This window comes from Toxotes jaculatrix, chromosome 13 (assembly GCF_017976425.1).
Source record: "Toxotes jaculatrix isolate fToxJac2 chromosome 13, fToxJac2.pri, whole genome shotgun sequence".
NCBI classification, from domain to species: domain Eukaryota; kingdom Metazoa; phylum Chordata; class Actinopteri; family Toxotidae; genus Toxotes; species Toxotes jaculatrix.
This window is the reverse complement of record NC_054406.1, coordinates 10,623,911-10,646,249: the sequence shown is the minus strand read 5'-3', so window position 1 is coordinate 10,646,249 and position 22,339 is coordinate 10,623,911. Positions and strand designations below refer to the sequence as shown.

The window sequence follows — 22,339 nt, the reverse complement described above, 5'->3', positions numbered from 1 at the left end:
CTCCGGTCCAGCAGGTGGCAGTAATCCGGATCAACAGCTAGTAACCACCGTTAGTTTGAAGAAGAAGAACTGCGTCAGCGTTCAAAACAATACTTGAAGTTCCGTCTGTCTGGCGCCTCGTCCTCATGAAGATGTCTCAAAATAATCCCGACAAAGACGACCAGGCGTCTAGCAACAAAAAGACAATCTCCCTCCCGATATCCAGAGTGAGGTTGATCATGAAGAGCTCCCCGGATGTCTCCAGCATCAACCAGGACGCTCTTTTCCTCACCACCAAGGCGACAGTAAGCTACAGTTTGATGCTAAATGATCGGTTCACTGAGCTGTGCTAGCTCAGTGATCAGCTCATCCACCTGCTGCTGCTGCCGCGGCTGCTAACAGGCGTTAGCACCGTTAGCTTCTCGAAAAACTGTAAATGCAGCTGCTCCGGTTTCTGTTTGAACTTAAGAGCCCTTGGTACTTTGTGTGAATTTATCTTTCGCTGACTTGTGTTGTTTTGTTGTCGCTGTTGTTGTTGAAGGAGCTGTTTGTCCAGCACCTGGCTCTCTCCTCATTCAACAACGGATCCGGAAAGGAAACTAACACCTTGTCCTACAGCGACCTGGCCAACACCGCGGAGGCGACCGAGACTTTCCACTTCCTAACAGGTGAGACTCAGCCACAGTCTGACAGACCCACAGGGACTACCTGAGGCATGTACTGACCCTTTACCACTGAAACATTAATGTAACCTTGAATCTTTCTGAACTTAGTTAAATAGTGTTCTTTGGTCGTAGTATATAGTTATTTGCCAGTTTATTAGGTACACTTAGCCAAAAACTAATGTGGCCTAAAAACTGCGCTGTGTATTAACATAATGTCGAATTAGCACCTCACTGAAACAGTTTCTGCTTAAACATTATAACATTCATGAAGGGAGGATTTAACTGTTCAAATATTTTGGTTTATAATACCGCTGTGTTTTTTATATTATGGTCTGTTTTAATATAATAGATTAGTGACTTATTTTCCAGGAAATGTTCTATATCATGTTGTATATTGATATTCCATTATAAAATTATCATGATAGAGGATCTTATCCATACTTTATCTCCCACTCCTTCTCCTCATTTACTACCACTTCATTGTAAGGTGTATATTGACCTCAACTACTAAGAGTCAAACTAGTTCTTTACTGTAACTGTAAACTTGTATTCTCCTATTCCAGCCATTAAGCTACAACAGCAGGCCTCTGTATGTATTTAGTATTTGAGTGTAATAAACCTAGCTCCACATCCAGACATCAACCTTGGAATCACTGTCAGAAGCTGTAAACAGAGTTTCATCATGCTCGTCATCATCATCATCGTCCTGGCATGATAAGTTCTGAGAGCTGAAATGGGCCTAATGTTAATACTCTCCCCCAGTAACAGGGATGGCATTGTATATCTACGCTAAGAAGACAAGTAGTGAATGTAGTAATGAGTGTAACACAGTATAATATTCTGTCTTTAACTGATAGATATTCTGCCTAAGAAGATCTTGGCGCGAGATTACCTCAAGTCATTGGAGCAAATGCAAGAAGAGGATGCTGACTTTTAAAAAGGACACTGCACCGGCTGCATTTCACGTGTGGACAGATCAAATGTACACGTCCTGCCATGCAAGTGACTGGCAGAGGACGCAGCCTGAAATTTCTCAGTGCTTCAGAATACACTGACCGAGTTCAGTTTTAGGGCTTGTGGAAAAAGCCACGCAGGGCTAATGTGAAATGAAGACTCAGAGATCAACTTTAAACACAACAACGCGCAGAGTCTTAGAGAAAACTAGAAGTTGTACTGTATATTTATGATAAATAATTGATGCCAGCAAGCTAAATTTGTATTAATGGCCTAAACAAAGCAGCCTCAGATGAATCATAATGCAATCATCCCCTGAGTTTTCTGTAGAATTGATTACCTCTACAAAGACAATATTTTCTTGGTAGGCGAAAATAGTGTTGTTACACTTGAATGTTTTTAGGATTTCAGAGCGATTTTGCATGTGGTCAGCATTCCTAGACTATCATTGGAAGGTTTTCTGATCACAAAGAATTATAAATTTTGTTTTGCTTGTACAGCTATTAGGAAGAATGAATTGGTTTTACTTAACAACTTGCAGGCTTCTCTCACGCTACAGACCAAGAATCAATTCCACACACAGCTGGAGCACAGATGTCTCAGCTCCTGACTTATTATTGCCTTTAAAATATGATTCGGTGAACACTCTATTTTAGAGAAGCTGTCAAACATCGATTTCCAAGTGAAATGTGCTGATGATACTGATTCTGTGTTTTGTTTTTTCATGTTTGAGTTGTGAGTAGATAATCATAAATACTTGAAAGTTATCTAAACTAATGGAAAGTACAAATACCTCTGTTTTCCAGCTTAATTACAAAGCAGCTGAACATGCTGTGTCTTTTCCAAATGAAAATTCACACTCCGCCGAACAGATGTGAATATTTTCGTGTATATAACAGCTGACCACCTTTCAAGGAATCTTCCTCATATATTTGCAAATTTGTTGTTTAGATTTGATATTGAAATAAACCAAGTTAAACAAGTCACTTATTCTGTTCCAAGCTTCACAAGTGTCTTGCGGTTTTACTAGAGGCTATTAATGAGACCATGAAATCTCCATATGGAAGGTGTTTGCAAACTGGCGATATAAAACTGGATTTAACTGCTACCTGTTCATCAAATCTCCCTGATAATGTGAGGTTTATTCATCTCTGCAAACTCCAAGTTACATGTTTTACTTTTGTTGGTGTGTTAATGACATAACAAGGTACATTTAAAGCGTGTTTTGTCGTCTTACTACAGACTTAGATAATCCTGAGCATGCATGCGTTTACTACATTGTTGTACAATACATGAATATATAAATACAGTTCAAATAAGGGAAGAAAAAAAGATGCAGTGGGTACATGACACTGTCACTGCTGGATGAGTTTGTTGAGCCGAATCTGCATGTTAAGCAGAGTATTCTCTAAAGTAGAAAACTGCTTCTCCAGGTGGTTTGCCATGTGCTCTCTGCCATCGATGTTGTCCCTTGTGTTGGCAAGATGCTCCTTCATGCTGAAAGGGACGACGACCACAGGTTAATGTCTGAGGGTTTTTGATGCATTTACACATACACACACTGCTTTGCATGAGATTGAGAACAATTTCATAAATCCATGAGTTATGAATTTGTTCTCTCTCATCTAATAGAGAGAAAGCACTGAGCTGAATGCTAATGCTTTACAACTGTTTTAGAGCCAGAGCCTTGTCTCAGCCAGATGTTCTGACAGATGACTGTTGGAAAACACTGGAAATGACTCAGCGGCTTGTCTGGACAATGTTTCCACTCTGTCTTCTTTGGCATTCAGTCAGTGTTATGTTTGGGCCAAACAAGAACCACTGATCTAGGGTTCCTGATTACCTCACTAATAATAATAATTTATGACTAGCTCTACAGCTGGTCTTGGATCAGTATTTGCTGGAAATGTAATCACTTTTGTACAGTGAGGCTGAAAGCTGTGTAACTGGTCTCTGCAAAACATGGTTTTAAAGCGTGTATGTAAATAGGAGTATGAGGCAACCGGGGGCCATATTGACATCACACCAGTCTCTTCACTCACTGCGCCACAGTTTAAAACATACTGCAGCACTGTTTGGAGCAGACATCTAGGGGAAATGTCTTCAGCATCATGTAACTGCCAAACATCACAGATATTTGGCTATAACGTCATAATTTTTATAAAACAAAAAACCAGAGTGGCTGGAATATTTACCTTTTTCTTAAATTTGCTCTCAGTATATTATTTTGGGATATTGAGGGATAAGCTACTAAACCTTTTTATATTCCATATTAGTAGAAAATATTAATATTGCTGGTGAGTTTGTTGCTTTTTTAATTAATTTTGGCACCTATGAGGCCTGTGATTATTCAAGCCACAGAGATGATTGGTAAATGGTCCATGGATTTCTGTTTCTTACCCTGTGAGGGTCCTCTGCTCCTTCCCCTCTTTCCTCTTCTCCTCCAATGAGACAAACACCTTTTCCATTGTCTGCATAGTTTCTACCACACTCAGGTGGTCTGAGCGGATCCCCTGGACCTCCTCTCTGGCTTGGTAGTCATAGGAGATCCCTCCTTCCTCCACGCCACTGGAGGTAGACACAGCCTGCAGGGCAGCCCTGTTTTGCAGAACAAGCAAACGGGACTTTGCAAACTCCTCGGGTCCGGCTATGTTTTCCCAGCAGATTGCAGAGGATGGTGGTAACCAGAAGCGCTGGGTGCAGTTAACTGGTTTTCCTGGGGTCTCTGTTATGAAGGGGCTGTCAGCAGGGAAACTGTGGAGCAGGTGCAGAAGAGATGATCCAGAGCCCCACTCCCAGTCCTCAAGGTCTGGTTCCCCTGACTCTTGTTCAGGCGGAAATGTAGGAAGAGGACCTGCTGGTTCTGCACCCTCTGCTGGTAAGCAGACCCCCAACAGGAGGCAGCAGGACAGGCAGAGCACAGCCTTGGTCACTGCCCCCTGAAGCATCTCTAAACTGGCCAAAACAAAAAGTATTAAGCTTGATTAGACTTGCAAGAAGATAGAGCAGATTCATACCACACGCAGCTGTAATGGCTGGAAAAGTCTTTTGTTGGCAACAGGACAGACCTCATCCACTTAACAGTTTTTCCAGTGTGGTCTTTTTCTGTAACAAAGCTATTGTTTTATTCACACAACAGATCTTTTCTCTCCTCGTACCAACACAAAACAGAGACTACTGCATTTTCAGAGTTAAGAGCAGCAGTGAGATTTTTCTCTGGCATAAAACTGAGTCAGTGAAGACAAAATGTGATTTTACCTTCAAAATAAAAGTATAAATTATGAACTAGATAATAGAATTAAACGGTTAATTACAGTGTGTATTTATTTCTCCATCAAGAACGTTATTTTAGTAACAGTAACTTGAACATCTCTAAAAGGCTGCAGCATAAATTTAGGTTTTGTTGCTTATTTTGTTACCGGAAGTTTTAGTTTCACTTTGGCTACTTCACAATAGTTTGCAAGCACAGAAAATTTGGAAAATAACGGAGCAAAAACATTCAATCCTCAATTTTTAATCCCTACAACAACAACCAGGCCCAATTAAGGAAACATAATTTTGCGAATAATTCTACAATACGCTCAGGTTTGTCTGGTGTACATAAGTGACTATACCTTGCAAAGAAACGCCAGCGACGAAGCAGTCTGTGCGAGCTGCGACGCTCCTCTGGTGCCTGAAGTCGTCGGAAAAAATGAGTCGTTGACTGCAGCCTGTTACATGCGATCTGAATCACTATTTACTGGCCCGGTAACAGCAGAGTCAGGAGCAAGGATTTTCCCTTAGAGTCTATGAAGGAAATGAGGGAAAATTAATTTAATTGCTGGAAAGAGACACTGTCTGCAGGTATTTTTGTAACCTATTCCTACTGAAAATGTGAATTAAGGATTGCACTTTTTTCAGTTAAAGTATTATTTTGCAGCTTTTTGTTCCTCTAAAGACTACAAGCCAAGACTCCAGTGAATGGAGTGGTTGGTGTGGAAGCAGGAGGTGTGATGCTCCTGGTATTTATGAGCCATTTTACAATGTCCTAAACAGGGACCATTCAGGCTTGAACTTGGCCCAATTTTTAACACAAAATCCTCTAAACATCCTGAAATCATAGCTGTGTTTTACACATTACACAGATTTACATGTTAACATTGTTCGATCTCGTTGTTTTAAGAACAAAGGCATAAATGTAAACAGACTTGTTTTGTCAAAGCTGAGGAACTGGTGATTAATTCACAAGTTTGGCTTTTGAATGGCCAGGGAATGAATTTTTGTGGCTTACTCCTTGACATAAGCAAGAAGGAATGGGAGACATATTTTTGGCACAAACAAGTGAGGGTGTTGTAATTGTAGCGGAGGAATGGACATGAGGCACACAACACCAACCTTCAAACATGTACAGTTAATCTCAGTATGAACTGACGTACATAAACTAAGTTAGGCCAAAGAAGGGTGGAACTCTGTGCTGTAATCTTGTATCAGATCACTACAGACTGGTCCACACACGTAGGCTACTTAGCTGGTGGTGGTAACCAGATGTGGTTTTCAAGTCCTGGTAATGATTTTCAAACCATTTGGAGAACAAAGGGTAAACCGTTTTCATTCAGACGAAGGTCTTTGAGTAATGTTTTGACTCAGTTGTGAAATATTTCAGGTGGAAAAGCTAGAAAAATAGTCACATGCCGTACAGTCTGGCTTACAGTTGTCACAGAGAGAGAAACCGAGAACAGATCCTTCATCCAGTCTGTGCAAAACATTTCGTATGTATAGAGTAGACAGAAGCAGCAGCAGTAAAATGACAGATTCACAATATTTAGTAGATAACGTGTATTTATAAAACAGAAAAGGCAGCTTCGTGACTATCCATGACTGTTGTCCCACCACTGCTCATCTCGCAGTATCACATGAAGACTGAGGGTCATGAGGATGAAAGTTTTAGCTTCATGTAATAAAGTAAGGAACTAGATCTTTTTAGTCCCCTGTTTGTGTGAAGGTGACTGACTTGGCCAAGACTATTCAGCTGTATGGTCATGTTTGTCTGCAAGACAATATCTGCACCCTGAGGACACTGAAGTCATACCCTCTGTATTTTTCTTTTTTATGTCAGTCAACTGGGGGGTGTTTCAAAACCTTGGGAGACTTTACATTTGATGATTTAAAACATACTCATAGTAAATGTTGCGAACTGTTGCTTGCATAATTAGATAATTATTCATTATGGTTAATAAAATAATAAATAGATTAAGACTTTAGCATTTCTCCCCCCGAATATCATACCTGGCTCATTCAGTTCAAATTCAATGTGCTGCAGTACACAGCCTCTTCCTCTAGATTGTAAATTATGGACCAAATATTTCTGGACTTCAGAGGCCTGGACCTCACTTTATCCTACATGGACATCTAGTGGCAAACACTGGAAATTGTTGCTTTACTGCTTTTTTACAACTGAGTTCCACTATCATCGAAGACACTGAAGTTTGATCTGTTTGTTTGGAATCTGAGCAGGATTTTATACTGTTTCTGCTGATGATTTAGAAGCTAAAATCCAAATATCCACATAATTTTATAAATCATTGTGTGCATGTGTTTACAGGCTCATGGAGGGATTACTGAACGGGCCTGCTGGGTACATGCTCCGGGGTCCAAAGGGTCAGTGGGCCCCTGAGCCAGAGCCTTTATTTGAAGTGACTGTGGAAAGGTATGTTAAATAACCCCCAAAGAGACTCAATATTACCTCACAAAGACATAAAATCACCACAGAGAAGAACAAAATGACAAAATAAAATACAAAATGATCACAATCACAATCAACACAAAATGACTGCAAAAATATGTTAAACAACTACAGACAGATTTGTCATCTGTAGTTTTGTATTTCTGTCAGTTTGGTTGCTTTGCTGCTTTAAGGAGGGATTAGGGGCCTTTTACATGTCTGTGCCCAGAGCAGTTGTCTTACATGCACAGATTGCTGTAAATTTAGTGAAATGTTTTTACGAGGCCTATTTAAATTCCATCACAGTGTCCCATGTGTGGAGTTTTTAGCTCCATAATCACAGTGCATGAGCACTGCCCATGCCCGGGGCCATGTCAGTGAGGGGCGGGGAGCGCCTCGGAGCTCCTCCTCCTCCAGTCTGCCGTCACCGGGGCTGCTGGACCGGAGCAACTCGGCATCAACAACCAGCCGCTGGTTGCTCCTCCGTGCTGAGTGAAGACTCGGTGCAGCCAGGAGCCTCCCCGCCCGTCATTTCTCTCTGTAAACGACATGGCCTCCGACGGCATGGACGAGCGATCTCCGCTGCTGTCGGGCCCCAACTCCGGGAATGTGACTCCCACTGCTCCCCCGTACCTGCAGGATTCAAGTCCCCGAGGTAAACACACGACATGTAGAAACCCCGGCTGACTGCATGCTGAATCATTTTTGGGCGTATCGAGTTCGTGCAAGTGCGTAAATAAAACACTGCAGCAAGGCTAAGCAATGCAGGGCAAGGGCATCGGTGGGAAATCAGTCGGCAGCTGAGAAAAAGGTGGAGCTTCCACTGTGAGAACTGGAGCAGTGGGTTAGAGAAGAGGGGCCTACAATAACACCAGCCTGTCTGTTTTTTTGTTTGTTTGTTTGTTGTTGTTGTTGTTTTCTTAACTGCAGAAAATCTTCCATCACGACTCATCGGGGCCTGTAATGCTTTGGGTCTTCACCCAAAAAAGAAATGATACCGGTCGTGATGAGGCATTGGCTGCAAGGCCTCACTCAGTGTGGGCTTTTTTTTCTTATGGGTTGTTGATTGACGGGGGAGAAATGACCCACTGCAGATGAAGGCAGGCGAACAGCCTTTTGTCCCAGCTGCAAATCAGCCAAATGCCCAGATGTGCCCTTTGTGGATGGGGCCAAATCAATAGCACGACATGATCTAGATGTAATATTGTTTTATGTATTTGCTGCCAATTTGCTCATTTGCATGAATATGGGACTGGAAACAACAAATATTTGATCTTGATTTTGTAAAGCCAACTTGAATATTCTTCCATGTTTGGCTTCCTGCATACGGTTAACAAAAATGCTTATTTATTGAACTCACACAGTGTCCATATTTTTGCTTAGTAAACAGCTGAATGTAGGTTACAGTACCATAATGCATGTGGGGGCTGAATGACCCAGGCAATTACAGCTCATAAATCCCTTAACCACTGAGTTTAGACGCTGCTGTCAGGACTGGCCTTTGCACTGAATTTAGTCTGATCGAATTCTGGATTTATGTCGCAGAAGACCAAATTCCATTTTGAAGCTGGAGACGTACATGATCACACACACTGATTGTGTTTTTTTACCGGAGGCTTCGCTTTAGAAAAGTTCCCTCTTAGAGTTTCTACACAAACATCAAACATCTGATTCTCATGTCAGAGGATTATATTTTTTTTTCTTGTCTTGTTTTAGCAGCTGAATGGATTTCTCATTTGGAGCTAACATTAACATAAAATCTGAAGTAAATTTAGCTCCACACACTTTGGGACCGGTTTACCTCTGATTGTGCCCTTTTTGTTATGGGCTTATCCAAACATCATCTCTTTTCTCAGGTCGTTCTGCTGTAAATGAATGGATTCTTTGACTGTTTAATACTCTTTTAGGAGCATTTGAGGACAAACAGCTAATATCAAGCAAGCGAATGTTGAAAATGAGCATTTTGCAGTCTAATCTTGCAGAATTCATACTTCACCATCGGATTAATCATAAAGACTTTAACTCTGGACTGTAATAACCTGTAAACTGACGGCCTGTTTGGATGTTACAGCAATAACCGGCTGAAAGCTTGAATGAAAGTCAGTATGTTTCATGGCCTAGTTTCTCCCTCCCTCTCTGTCTCTGCCGTCTGGATTATGGCTAATTCCAGTTTCTTTGGGTTTGTTGGTCGACAATCCTTCGATCAGCCAATTTGTAAGATGGATTAATTTGAGCCAAAGATGCCTAAACCGAGATGTTTTCCTGAAATGTAATGACTATGATGGTGCTTTTACTGCCTATAAGCTACATTTAGGAAACTGTGTGAATGTGAGCTTTGATTAGAACCGAGTAAAAGCTGTTATTTGTGAAAGTGACTGCAATCTCTACTGTATTGATTTCCACAGTATTTTCTGTTTCAGACACAACAGTGACGAATCAGGAGTGCTCACAGTCAGGTTTTTTTTTCAGCAGTAACAGGTAGAGATTCCCTGTTTGCTGTATTTTCCTCCAGTGTACACAGTGTGGTGTTGGTGAGGGGCGGAGAACAATGACCTTGGCTGCTTCAAGGCGCTCTGCTTGGGTTTTGCTGGTACTTGCTTGACATCTTGCGCTTGAATGGCAGAGAAAATTGACTGCAACAAAAGGCCGCGTGGGGCTCTTTTAATCTTGACAGCGATAAATGAGCTCCTCAGTTTTACTGTCACTCAAAGACTGTGGTTTACTGACATACAGAATACTGTCAAACTATAAATGTTTTGGCCAGTTTTAAAACCAGAGATGGTTGCAGAGGGCAAAGTTATTCAAGGGTGGAGTCAAAAACCCCACTGTGCTGCAGTGACAGGAGACCTTGTTATCCAAATATATTGAAGTATAAGTCTGGTGATATTTTATTTCTTGTTCATGTTTGTTGTTTCTGTTTTTTTCTTTCTAACTGTCAACAAATCCCATTCAAAGACCAAAACCAACAATGAAACAGCAAAATCTCATCTCGTCTGCACATGCCATCATCTTTAACAGAACTGACAAGATGTTCACAATCTGATTTAGCGGAGGCCACGATGATTGATCGCTCGTCAACACGTCGAATGTGTGCTTTAAGGTTAATTATTCAAGTTGTTGTTCAGGTGGGAATTTAAATATGTGACTGGCTTTTTAAAGATTTACAACAAGATTGCATCCGTTTGAAACAGAATTAAAGACAGAAATGTTCTTCGAACAGCTGTTGTCTGCATACCGGCTTCACAGTAAGCTTAGTTCTTCACCACAGACCACAGTTTCCACAATCCTCCAGTCAGCGATGGCACCAGCTAGGCAGGACGTGATGGTGGCTTTATGTTGTGGTGCTGCTTGTGGTTATAGTAAAGCGTCTTCTCGTCTTACCCCTGGCTCCGAGGAGAGCTAGTGAAAACCTATAGCTGCTATATTCAGTTTCAGCCATGCATTAGGTCGACTCCAGTGCACACAGCTGGGAGAGAAGCGAAGTAGAAGCAGACCTGAACAGTGGTGGTGGCTGGTAACAGAGAGAAATGCTGAGAAGGTGTTGATCAGGATTTTGGTTTGTTGCTGTGACATAAGAATTGAAGTTATAAGAAGAGAATATGGTCAGGATCAGAATGGACACCTAATTGATGTTAAGGTGGCATGGTGGTGCAGTGGTTAGCAATGTCTCCTCACAGAAAGAAGGTTCTGGGTTTGGGTCCAGGTGTGAACCACCTCTCACCCAGTGTCAACTAGCATTGGCTTCCCCCTTGTCATGCTCAAAAGGATTATCGGTATAGCTAATGGTGGATGGATGATTCCTCTGGGTTTTTCGTGTAATAAGCAGCACCATGTGTGGCCTGCACACAGTACGAGTGTCCAGTCTTTGGCATTCTCTGGTTGTATTTCTAGCCAGGTTTGCCCAAATGTAGACGGGGTGTCCCATCTGTCCCTGTGGCGTCAAGTGGTCGTTTGTAGCTGAATCTTAGAGCCAAGCTCGTTTACCTATCAACTCGTCCCATTATCTCCTTCAGAGTGAGGCAAGAAGGAAATTGGTCATTTGTCAGCACAGCTTAGAGGCCTGTTTGTGATTGGTCCACAGTATGTTTAGACACAAGTTTAAAGTATGAAGTGCCAGAAGAGACTGTTTTACAATATATCTCTACATTTGACCTGACAGAGCAATGCAGTAAATCTGTTTCTGATTATATGAAGACTTATGGTTTTGTTTCTAAATTAAACAAATACAAATTTTATTATTTGAATAAGTAATTTCTCTGCTATACATGCACAGGAAAGCATTTTCTATAATTATTGCTTTATTGTCTTCTCATGTTGAAATAGTCTATTAATTGTTCAGTCAATTGATAGGAAATTACTGGTCAGCGATTTTGATAACACATTAGCCATTTTCTGGTTTCAGTTTTTCATATATGCTCTTCTTTATGCTCTCTGCGTTTCTCTGTTTTATGTCATTTTAACTTGAAAATCTTTGGATCCCTCAGAATCTGAAGTATGTTCAAATACTGTAGAAGTAGTAGTAAAGGTAGTGACTGGTGCAAGTCTATGGATTAAGTTTATTAAAACCCTGAAAAATATGTGGAATGTAGACTAATAACACCAGGTTAATGTGGGATTAGACAGTGCAGAGTTCATTTGAGTGGGTACTGTAGTTAGTTCACAGTAGTTCTTTCAGACATCTTTCAGAGAAAATCTTAAAGTCTGTAAAGGTCAGCCACTTGATCATGTTTTACATTTGTTTGTGGACCAGAAAACATTAATTGTTGGCCCATCTAGTTAAGGTTTCTCAGCCGAAATGGTCAGGCCTTTATTAGGCTCATTAGCACAGACATTTTAATTTAGCAGTCCATCCAACTGATGCAACAACTGAACAAATGAGTACATCTTAGTGATGAACAAATTGTCCATTTTCTGTCTCATGGGTAGATGTTAACCACGATTTATATATCTGCCTATTTAATGTTTTTTTTTTTTTAATCATTGTTTAATTATGATTTTACAGATGTTATATAATGTATACAGCACATCTGTATGTACATATATATAAAGTGAATCATATTACTTACAAATAAAGCCCAGATGTTATATTAAATTGATATGGACTCAAAATCCCATAGCCCCACAATCAGAAGTATATTGTGCGTTACATATTAACTTTGTATGCAGCTTGGCAGTGAGTGGATTTTACACCATCACTTTGGTATCTAAAAGGGCCCATTGTTTCTGTCTTACACATACAGAGCGGAGCTTGGCCCCTGACAAAGAGAGAAGAGTCACATGTTGAGCAATCAGAGCCATACACAGGCTGTCATGGGTTTACATACAGTATGAGCAGGGGTTAAGCTGGAAAGCCATGAATGAAGAAAGAGTACTGACACTGGTGCGGAGCGCAAGTGCACATAGGATCATTTGACACAACTCCCATGTTTCCAGGCGAGGACTGAAAAATTGAAAAATTATTGTTTGTATTATTGCACCTAACCCAAGGTTTATTTCCAAAGTGGTATCAACAGTATCTTACACTCTTCAGCTAAAATTGTCTTGTTGTTATTAGACTATTCCTCATCCTTTAATCTGTTCTGACATTAAAGCATTATTTTACGGCTGTGTGAGCACTTGGTTATACTTCTGTTTTCAGTTTTCATTATTTAAATTTACTGAACTGAAAGACTGGAAGTAAAGGTTGAATGAATGAGGCTGAGGTTATGTTTGAAAAGAACTTGTTCATATGACGTGTTCTCAAAGATCTTTGGAAGGCAAAAGCTGCACCTTGAGGCACAGTGCCCCGCAGTGTTTGTGTTCAAAACACAAAAATGACTTGTCCTCTATCAGAGTTGCTTTTTTCCCACAGGATACCAAAATCCAGATCTTTCTAGATGCATGCGATTAACAGCTGGTTGTGTGTTGTGTGCTTTGCCTTCCTCTTCTCAAAGCCGAACTACCTCCTCCTTACACAGCCATCGCCAGCCCCGACGCCGGCGGTGTGCCTGTCATCAACTGCCGCGTGTGCGAGTCACTTATCAACCTGGATGGAAAGCTGCATCAGCACGTGGTCAAGTGCACAGTCTGCAATGAAGCTTCAGTAAGTTGCGGCCATTGTTGAGGCTGGTGACAGCTTTTTAAATGAGTGTTGGTGTTGAACTACCTGTCATTCTTCCTCTCTCCTCTCCTGTCTGCTATGCTCAATTTACTTTTCATCTTTCTGGCAATCTAATCACAGCTGCAGCCTGTGTGTCGATCTCTGTTTCATAGTGCTGCATCATTTTGTGTGATAAAACATGTGATTTGTCAGTAATCACAAGAGAAACCCTTTGCTTTAGATACCAAGTCCTTTACTGTTTTTCATCTTTGTAATGTCCACCATTAGAGCCCGACCAGATGCTGACATAGACATCTGTCATATCTCTCAGTCAGTGCACTGATAAGTGCTCCATATGACTTGAATGTGTCACCTGTGTTTCATCCTGAGTACCTAAATGCTTTTATAGAGCTGTCAGAGGAAGGAGGAGAGCAGGGAAGAGGAATGGCTGTCATTACAAACACTCGAGTGGGAAATGCTGTTTCCACTGACTTTCTGTGACCTGCTTTGGTGCATGAAATTAAAATTTGTAACTAGAGTTTGATTCCAGACTGTCCTTTGAAAAACAGAGTAGTTTGTGCCATTGGCCCGCCCAGTGTCAGTAGACATAAACAGCTCAAAGTGTGAGATGGTAACTCTCAGAGGCTTTAGAAATGCTTCTTAAATAACAGAATGACAGAGGACGTAACATGGCCATTTGATGCTTGTGGCTGCACTAATATATATTTCCTAGATTAAAAGCAAAGCTATTGATTCTGCACAGACTTTTCCACCCAGTTAGGTCTGAATGGTGCCACCTCTGCAGTATTTTAAATCAACTGCTCTCCTCTTCCCTGGCTCTGTTTTTATGCTCTGTATCAGACTGGTAGTTACTACAGAGCTGAGTTTTATTTGTTGTCTTCCAGCCCATCAAGAACCCTCCAACAGGGAAGAAGTATGTGAGGTGTCCCTGTAACTGCCTGCTCATCTGTAAAGACACGTCCAGGAGGATAGGATGTCCTCGACCAAACTGGTAGGTAACGTTCAGACAAGTTCAGACTGTTTTACCTGCTTACTTCTCATTTCTTGTGGGTTTACTTCTTTCCCAAAGCCAAATTTGAGGCTTTGACAAAATGTTGGTCAACATTTATGCGGCAACTCAAGCCCTTTCTATCGTTCAGTGTCATCAGAAGCTTGTATAACACTGTTCTGGCTGTGTTGAAACCGACAGCAGACGCATCATTAACCTGAGCCCAGTGATGGTGATCCCTGAAGAGCAACCCGCCCAACCGGCACTGCCCATCCAACCTCAGGGCATGAGGGTGGTCTGCGGTCACTGTGGCAACACCTTCCTAGTACGTAAAACCAGCAAGACGACCACCCTAACCACTCACAGAGTCGTTCATGCAGAATTTTGTTGCTGTGCTGTTGTTGGTACGTGCATATAAATAATCACAAGAGCCACACCATATATCAGTGTGTTTAGTGATAGAATACCAGTGGATTTGCTGAAGAATTGTAGCCTAAGTTGTGTGGTTGTTTCAGGTCTCTTAGCTTACTTATACGCACAGACCTGGTATCAGGGAAAAGCTTATTCAAGTCAGTCCCAAGTACAAATAAAGTTTTGTGCCACGTTTCTGTTCTTTTATCTGCAGACGAGCATATGGTGTCTGCAAGTGACTGGCATGCATTTGCTGAATGTTTCCTTTCCCTGCCTTACTCATCAAATATCAAAGCACCACTTGACAACAGAGAGGCCACATCATATCACAAGCAATGACGTTTTATCTCTTTAACCTGCAGCTATACCAGCTTATTGAAGATTAGTCTCATCTTAAATGAAATTGTCTTCCTGCCTTCCTTCCTTCCTGATAAGGATACTGTCAGTACTTTGAACATGTGATATGTTCACACTGAGACCTCAGACTTTTATTTACAAAAACAGAGATGCAGAGCCTGGGGTGCTGAGTCCCCGAGACACTGGTATTGACCTCTTAACTTGCACATTGTTGCTTGCGGCGTCTGTAGGGCAGTGAGGACGCCAGGTCATCCCAGCCAATGTCTGGCCTCCCCAGCGATGGCTCTTCCCCAGCACAACAACAGGTTGAGAAAGCTGGTCATACTGGTGGACATATTAACAACAGCCTAACACCACTCCAATTCAATCTGCGGCCTTATTTACACTGGTGGTAATATGACTTTGTGCACATCTGGAGCTTCAATCAGAGAAAGACAGTTTGATATTTAATGCATAAAACGTCTTCAGTCATGCATGCTTTCACTTTGGCAGCCACTATTTTAAATTGTCATTCCTTCACTGAAGCCAGATGTCAAAAGTCTCATATTTAACTTGTGTCAATAGGACCTTCTTATTATGCTGATCTGTGATGGGAGAAACGTTTTCATAACACTGCTTTTTTAACTTCAGAACCCTTGGTGAAACAATCATATGCTGACAACCAGAACTAACATATTATAAGAATGATTTACAGTGCTAATAAAGCCATATAGCATTCCAACCCTCTAATACAGGAAGAATGAATAGACTTACAAGTTGCAAACCATCATAACTGATCACGTAAAATCATTCCCAGTGAAGTCCTCTGTTGATTAAAGTGCAGTAGGATTGTAGCCTGTTGTTGCATTTCAGTGCTCTCGTGTGTATGCTCCTTAATACTGTATCTATGTTTCCTTACAGTGGATGGAGCTTCGGTTTAACACGCTAGCCAAGTGTCCCCACTGCAAAAAAATGTGAGTCCATCAATCTTCCATTTAACACGTTACTCAAAGGTCACGGTGAAACACATTTTACTTTTCCCACTGGGTGTTTTTACACTTTACTCAATTGGTGTGAAATGCAAATTTCACAACAGTTGAAATTTCCTTAGGGATTTCTTTTACAGTCTTTAGACAGACACTGTGTACAAAATTAAATGAAAACATCATCAATCATCCAAGTAAATACAAAGTTTGCATTTTCCCAAAGTTACATTATTTCATCCAGGTTGATCAAATACGTGTGCTGTGAAATGTCTCATATTTATAAATGTAAGTTTTAACAAACATGCATGTAGACTTCACTACGAACATCTGCAACTTGTCTGCAACATATGCAACATTTTCTCAGACACAGTAAATGTGGTTTGTAAAATGTTTGGTTGTGATATAAAGTGATTTGCAGAAAATGGGCTTAAACCTGCAAAATCTCTGGTGTGGTCTTTTAAGCCTTGAAGCTAAAATTGAACACCTTGCAGCCTTGCTGGGGAGACTGGGTGGGTGTGAGCCACAGACTAGAAAACTGTCACTGTCACTTTCTGAAAGTTGCTGAACTTTGGTTTTGCACTCACTGCCATCTTGTCAGTAGTCGGAGCCAGACAAATCTAAATGTGGGCAGTATTTGTGTGGAGCTGAGGTTTAGTGAACCGCAAAGTGCTGAACCTTTAGAGACCTGCCACATTAAGGTGAACATATCCCAACATATCCAGTTTTAAAGCCTTTATCAAGACGTCAGGACATACTGCACTTTAGAGGAAGCAGAATCCTGTTTTTTTTTTTGTGTTGAAAAAATCACCTTTGTTCCACTTCTGCATTGGCATCAACACTCAGCCACGTAGGGTTGTTATCATTCAGCTTGTCATAGATGTAAATATTTTAACGCCCAGGTCTGTTTGTTTTTTTTGTTTTTTTTGTTTTCTGTGGAGTAGTTTTTGAGTGCTTAGTTTATGGATAAACTCACTGCAGTCAGATGCTGAGCTTTAGAGGTCTGGACTTTGTAGTTCTTGGAAGGAGAGGGGAGGTAATGGTGGCTAATCTAGATGTGTGACAGGAATTAAAGCTTGGCCTCAATTCATGTAATGGTAATAAGGTTGGAGGGTGACAGAATTGAGCAGTGGTGGTGGTGGTGGTGGTGGTGGTGGGAGAACATTGTAAAGTGTGTGTGAAAGTGAAGATATGAACAGTAGCTGGCCAGGGGGCAGCAGGGATGCTGGGACACCAGACAGCCTGCATCAGAATAACAAGCTGCAGCAAAAATATGTTGTCATCGCCTCTGTCTCTGTCTCATGTCTCTCCATCTGTTTCATTCTATTTTCAATTTATGTTTTGACAATATTGCTATTTATATCTCTACCCATGTCTTTCTGTGTCTTTTGTCTCTGTTTATATCTACACATCTTTATCTCCCAGCCCACATGAACTTATAAGACACCAAATATACAGTGTCACATTGTTGAAATAAAACATAACATTACATTGCATTGCAAACACAGACATTTCTGCCTTGAGATACATATTTTTCTGTGAAAAATCAGACGTCAGTGTCTGTTTACACCTTCTCCTTCTAACTTTTATTTTCTCAGAATCTTCTCCTCGTCGCTGTCTTTTAACTCCATAAAACCTCCTTCTCTCCCTCATAGCAGAAGTCAGAACAGCAGTGGTTGCAGTATATTGGTGTCGTGTGATGATGTTTTACCTTAATGTTTATAAGGAACTGATACCTCTGGTGTGGTAGCACCTTTACAAGGAAAATCCCCGAACCGCACTGGTAAACATACAGAAATGTCTCATGGATTCTTACTTTGAAAGTGGTGTTTATTTGTTTTAAATGCCAGGAGAGGTCCAGGACACCTCCACCAACTTAGCAACTTAAAAAGAAGAGAAAAAGGCTCCATTTATGGTCGCAGGTCAAAGGAATGAGATCAGGTCAGGTCAGATGTTATACATTTAAACAGTGAGTACAGCAAAGTGGACATGCGAAAGCAGGGGGAGAGTGTTTAAAGGAGAAGGTAAGATGATCATGTGATCAGGCTCCGCTAATCCAGATGAATACCAGTCATTCCGGAAGAATGCTTGAGTCCCATCACATGAGAAGCATGTGAGAGCAGAGAGGGGGAGGAAAGTAAAGGAATAGTGAAGCAACAAAAAAAAATTATGCCAGTCTGCTGCTGAAGGGCAGTTGACTTGTACAATGTGTCTGTGTGGGATCTGGATGGAGCTGAAATTGCTGGGAGCTACACATGTGACCGGCCTCCAGTGCTTTCATGTGTAACTTAAAAAGGGGAAGTAAGAGAATTTTTTTTTTTTTTTTTGGCTCTCAAGATTGGTCAAGGTGATGTGGAGTGAGATCACTGGGAAAAAGGGTGGGGCAAAGAAAGTATGAGGAACATTGTAATAAAAACCATTTCAACTTCACTACAGAATGTTTGAAAAATGAACACAAACACCTAAACTGTTCACCAAGGCAGAATTCGTTGTAAGACTGTGTTGGATTCTTTGAACTCATACAGGACTTTATGATATTCCAGTTTAATTTTAACTCGTTCTAACCACATCCACAGAAAAATACACTTTCAGCAGAATGAAATGACACTTAACTCTATTTATTTTCTCCTTGATCTCTACCTGTAGATCCTCTGTTGGCAGTGCGCTCCCTAGGAGGCGCTGCTGTGCTTATATAACTATAGGAATGATCTGCATTTTCATTGGAGTGGGTTTAACAGTAAGTATGGTTCTGTGCTGTTTGTGTTGTATGCATTTTATTAGACCATAGCCCAGCAGTTGAGATAATTTAGTCTGGACAGAAAAGGGGTGGACACACCCTTCACAGTTGTAGATAGATTAGAGAAAAAAAAGATATAAATAGATAAAAGTAGCTGTTGTTGTGTCACTTCACCAAATACTCTTTGGCCCATTAATCCACTGAACTGTTCAGTAAACAATAACTGTATTTTGCCCAAACAAGCACATATTGTTCACAGTTTTCCACAGTATATCAGAGTCCTGTCAGACTTTCACAACTTGGTGTAATCATATTAGAAACGTAATCACTCCATAATGAACTCATGAGATTTTACCCTTTGATATTTTACCTCGGTGTGACTGAGCTTGTTGCAGTGTGTTCTCATTTATCTGGTGAAGTGGTTCAGTGACTGACTTACTGATATTATAAACTGTCTTCTCGATCTTCCGTCGACCAGAGTACTTCACAGCAATTGTAATGAGTTTTGTCTGTTTTGTAGAAGACTGCAAATAAATGAAATGCAGTTGCTGTGATTTCAAAACCTATAACTATGTCTTTCACCCACCTCATCTTCCTCTCTTCTGTTTTAACAGGTTGGTACTCGGGACTTTGCCAGTCGTTACAATGCCACCTACGTGTCCTGGGCATTCGCCTACCTGCTGGGCCTCATCTGTCTCATACGAGCCTGCTACTGGGGAGCTATCAAAGTGAGCTACCCGGAGAACAGCTTCGCTTAGGGCAGGCACAGCTCAGCTCAGCACAGCCCTGCACGGCTGAAAGAACAAACCCCTTTTTTTTCCCTTTTTTTCATCTTGTTCAGATCTCAAACCGGTCCTGTTCAGCAGAGTGGAACATATATAGAGTGCATTGAAGAGCTGTTGTGTGTGTTTGAAGAGGTGTATGTTGGAGATGTATCCTGTTGTGTTTGTGCCTGGAATGTTTTTAACTCGCTGAACAAAGGTATTGTATGTCGATCAATCCTCCTGCAGGTCCACAGAGACTCAAATCCTGCCCTGGTTTTGCTGAAATCCTCCAAAATACAGAATCAAGAACAGAAAAAAAATCTGTGATTTTTCTTGATGAATGCAACAATGTGTTGGCTCCTGTGCTGATTTAAAAAATGATAGTGTAGCAAACTGGCTGGATTTGGTCTTTCTGGACCTCTTTTTTGTTTTGTTTTGGTTTTCAGCAGCCTGACAGACCTGATGGTACCCACTTGATTTCTTTTGTTACTGACCAGACCAAAATGAGACAACCTCCTAAGAACAGTTTGCCCATTGCACTACGATTATATGCAATTGTACGTGTTGTTTTGCTGCTAGTTAAACTCCAGCTACAGAAAGCTGCATATTCATACTGTATTGTAACCATTTACCTTGCCTGTGTACACTGACATAGTATTGCTATATGATTTTAACTCTGGAAATAATCAGTTTTTAAAAGAAATCGCCCTTAAATACCCATGCGTGCCAACTTAGCTGCCCAGTATTAGTCAAGAAGAGCATCAGATCAACAGGAGCTTGTTTATTTGTTTGTGCCGTTCAGCTTTTAACTCACTACAGCAATAACCCTTTTGTCTGAGTTATTTCAAACCTTCCTTCTTCTGCCTGCCTGTGTTGTTCACCGCGGATTTGTTGCCTTCTCACTGGTAGAAAATGATCCCAAAACATGGTGACTCACGTTTGCATGTGGACTTGTTTTTGTTCAGTCACTGAGGTGGTGTTTTATTTTTTATCTTTTTCTGTTTCAGTGAGGTAGCTGAAGCGTATGATGTTCCCGTCTTTGCTCTTTCTGCCTGTGCGTTAGAATGTAAACCCTCCTCCTCCCCTCGCTTCTATCGCCACTCTCTGACCTCCAGTGAACTCTGTGCTAGCTAGCGTCGCTGTACACAAACTCAGCATCCTGTCTCTTGACCTTTACCAGTGGGCGCAGTTCAAACTTCTAACCTTGTTTTGAATGTGATGAGGACGACAACGACGGTGATGATAATGATGATGATGAAGCAGAAAATAATATTAAAAAATGCTCTTTGTACATAGTTCAAATTCAGTATTTGGAAAACTGTAGTGTGAGGTGGAAGGATACGATGGCTCGTGGGTCTTTTTAAAAATGATAATTTATCAATAAAATGGAAAAAATGCCTTGTTGGCTGTGATCAGTTTTGGACATACCGCATTTAAAGACACATACAGGAATACCAAAATAAATAAATAAATAGGATGAGATTCATTTTCATATTGGAATGGCTGTCTGCTGCTGGTATAGCTTATTATTTTGCAAAGATCTCTCTATTAACAACGTAATACTAAGGTGCAAAGAGGTCAAAGCATTAAATATGGAAAACAACAGCAGTGCACATTCAGGTTCAATCCAAGTATTTAATGATAAAACCAAGTTTATTGTCCAGGCAAATGTTTGACGAATGAGAATGTCAGAGCTTCTCTTTAAATAAACTTACCCTTTGTCATGCAAGAACACGAGGGAAATCCTGCACTTAAACAGTTCTATTTACACTTTTCTTTAATACTTAACTTTACTTACTTTATACTTCTATTCCTCCTCATGGATGTGACAGCTATAGTTACTATTGAGATTAAATATTCACAAAAACATGATCTCACAAAATGTGATAGATTACTATAGAATAAACCTCCCAACAGTGAACACTGTATCATGTTCCTCCATATACAACTGGACCGACATTAAAATGCTGCTTAGTGCTTACACATCAATAATGTGTGGACTATTATTACTTACACATTAATAATGTGTAAATAATACTAATCCAATAATATAAATAATGTAATAATATGCTATATTAGTACATTATTTATGCCACTGGAAATCCATCTGCTTTTAACACAGAATGCCCGGCTGGGCATTCTGCTTATTTATCTGCATTTATTTTTCTGTGCTCCTCTCACTGGTTTGAAGTAGGTGGGGCTCAGTGGGAAAAACGTGATGTTATGTACTTCCCTGCACCAATCACAGTTCAGAAACAGTTTCTTTTTTTTTTGACCTGTTATTTTTTTTAGGCATTTATTTGATAGCCGACAGGAAATGATGGGAGAGAAAAACTGGAAATGACAGTGGCGAACAAAGGTCACCGGCTGGGCACACTGCGGGGACACTGTGGTTCTTGGTTAGTGCCCTAACCCTTTGGCCACCAGGGTGCTCCCAGTTTAGCAACATTTGAATCTAAATGCGATGACAGTTGTGGGGTTGTTTGCTTATGCTGCCAGGCTACTGTCAATCAAATCTGACTTAACTGCACAGTTTCTGATTTGGTTGTGAATAGAATTTAGATTTGAATCGAAGCTTTTAGGGGCATAAATATGATTATTTGGTTAATATGACTGATATGGAGTAAGTTGTTGAGAAAACCAGTATAATGCTCAGCAGTCTTTCTCTAACAGCTGTAGTTCTTCTCTCTGTTCACTAGGTGGTGCTCTATGCAAAGTTTA

General features: G+C 40.8%; 3 protein-coding genes across 5 annotated transcripts; 2 read left to right on the top strand and 1 right to left on the bottom strand.

Annotated features, from left to right (window-relative positions):
- The first annotated feature begins 72 nt into the window (after positions 1-72).
- On the top strand, positions 73-2,584 carry chrac1 (chromatin accessibility complex subunit 1). Its single transcript, XM_041054072.1, has 3 exons — positions 73-284; positions 521-647; positions 1,502-2,584. Exons 1-3 carry the CDS (start codon positions 126-128, stop codon positions 1,579-1,581), a joined length of 366 nt encoding a protein of 121 aa, XP_040910006.1. The 5' UTR covers positions 73-125; the 3' UTR covers positions 1,582-2,584.
- On the bottom strand, positions 2,311-5,540 carry si:ch211-57n23.1. Of its 2 annotated transcripts, none has more exons than XM_041054071.1 (3): positions 5,213-5,540; positions 3,999-4,548; positions 2,311-3,095 (listed from the first exon to the last, which is right to left on the bottom strand). In XM_041054071.1, the coding sequence occupies exons 2-3, from the start codon at positions 4,544-4,546 to the stop codon at positions 2,954-2,956; spliced, it is 690 nt and encodes a 229-aa protein (XP_040910005.1). In that variant the 5' UTR covers positions 4,547-4,548; positions 5,213-5,540; the 3' UTR covers positions 2,311-2,953. The 2 variants fall into 2 exon arrangements, with proteins under 2 accessions (XP_040910005.1, XP_040910003.1); XM_041054069.1 differs by having other exon boundaries at positions 3,999-4,553; positions 5,213-5,539.
- Positions 5,541-7,706: 2,166 nt separating this feature from the next.
- Positions 7,707-19,961, top strand: pip4p2 (phosphatidylinositol-4,5-bisphosphate 4-phosphatase 2). Of its 2 annotated transcripts, none has more exons than XM_041053925.1 (7): positions 7,707-7,954; positions 13,257-13,381; positions 14,284-14,390; positions 14,589-14,712; positions 16,056-16,108; positions 18,764-18,854; positions 19,469-19,961. In XM_041053925.1, the coding sequence occupies exons 1-7, from the start codon at positions 7,849-7,851 to the stop codon at positions 19,610-19,612; spliced, it is 750 nt and encodes a 249-aa protein (XP_040909859.1). In that variant the 5' UTR covers positions 7,707-7,848; the 3' UTR covers positions 19,613-19,961. The 2 variants fall into 2 exon arrangements, with proteins under 2 accessions (XP_040909859.1, XP_040909858.1); XM_041053924.1 differs by having other exon boundaries at positions 7,708-7,954; positions 13,233-13,381.
- Positions 19,962-22,339: the final 2,378 nt, after the last annotated feature.

Bases quoted from the DNA above. Each gene is read 5' to 3' on its own strand.
- chrac1 (XM_041054072.1), top strand. From the start codon at position 126: ATGAAGATGTCTCAAAATAATCCCGACAAAGACGACCAGGCGTCTAGC. The intron at 285-520 runs GTAAGCTACAGT...TTGTTGTTGAAG, and splicing joins TCCTCACCACCAAGGCGACA to GAGCTGTTTGTCCAGCACCT. The intron at 648-1,501 runs GTGAGACTCAGC...TTTAACTGATAG, and splicing joins GACTTTCCACTTCCTAACAG to ATATTCTGCCTAAGAAGATC.
- si:ch211-57n23.1 (XM_041054071.1), bottom strand. From the start codon at position 4,546: ATGCTTCAGGGGGCAGTGACCAAGGCTGTGCTCTGCCTGTCCTGCTGC. The intron at 3,096-3,998 runs GTAAGAAACAGA...CGTCCCTTTCAG, and splicing joins GAGCAGAGGACCCTCACAGG to CATGAAGGAGCATCTTGCCA.
- pip4p2 (XM_041053924.1), top strand. From the start codon at position 7,849: ATGGCCTCCGACGGCATGGACGAGCGATCTCCGCTGCTGTCGGGCCCC. The intron at 7,955-13,232 runs GTAAACACACGA...CTCTTCTCAAAG, and splicing joins GCAGGATTCAAGTCCCCGAG to CCGAACTACCTCCTCCTTAC. The intron at 14,713-16,055 runs GTACGTAAAACC...GTTTCCTTACAG, and splicing joins ACTGTGGCAACACCTTCCTA to TGGATGGAGCTTCGGTTTAA.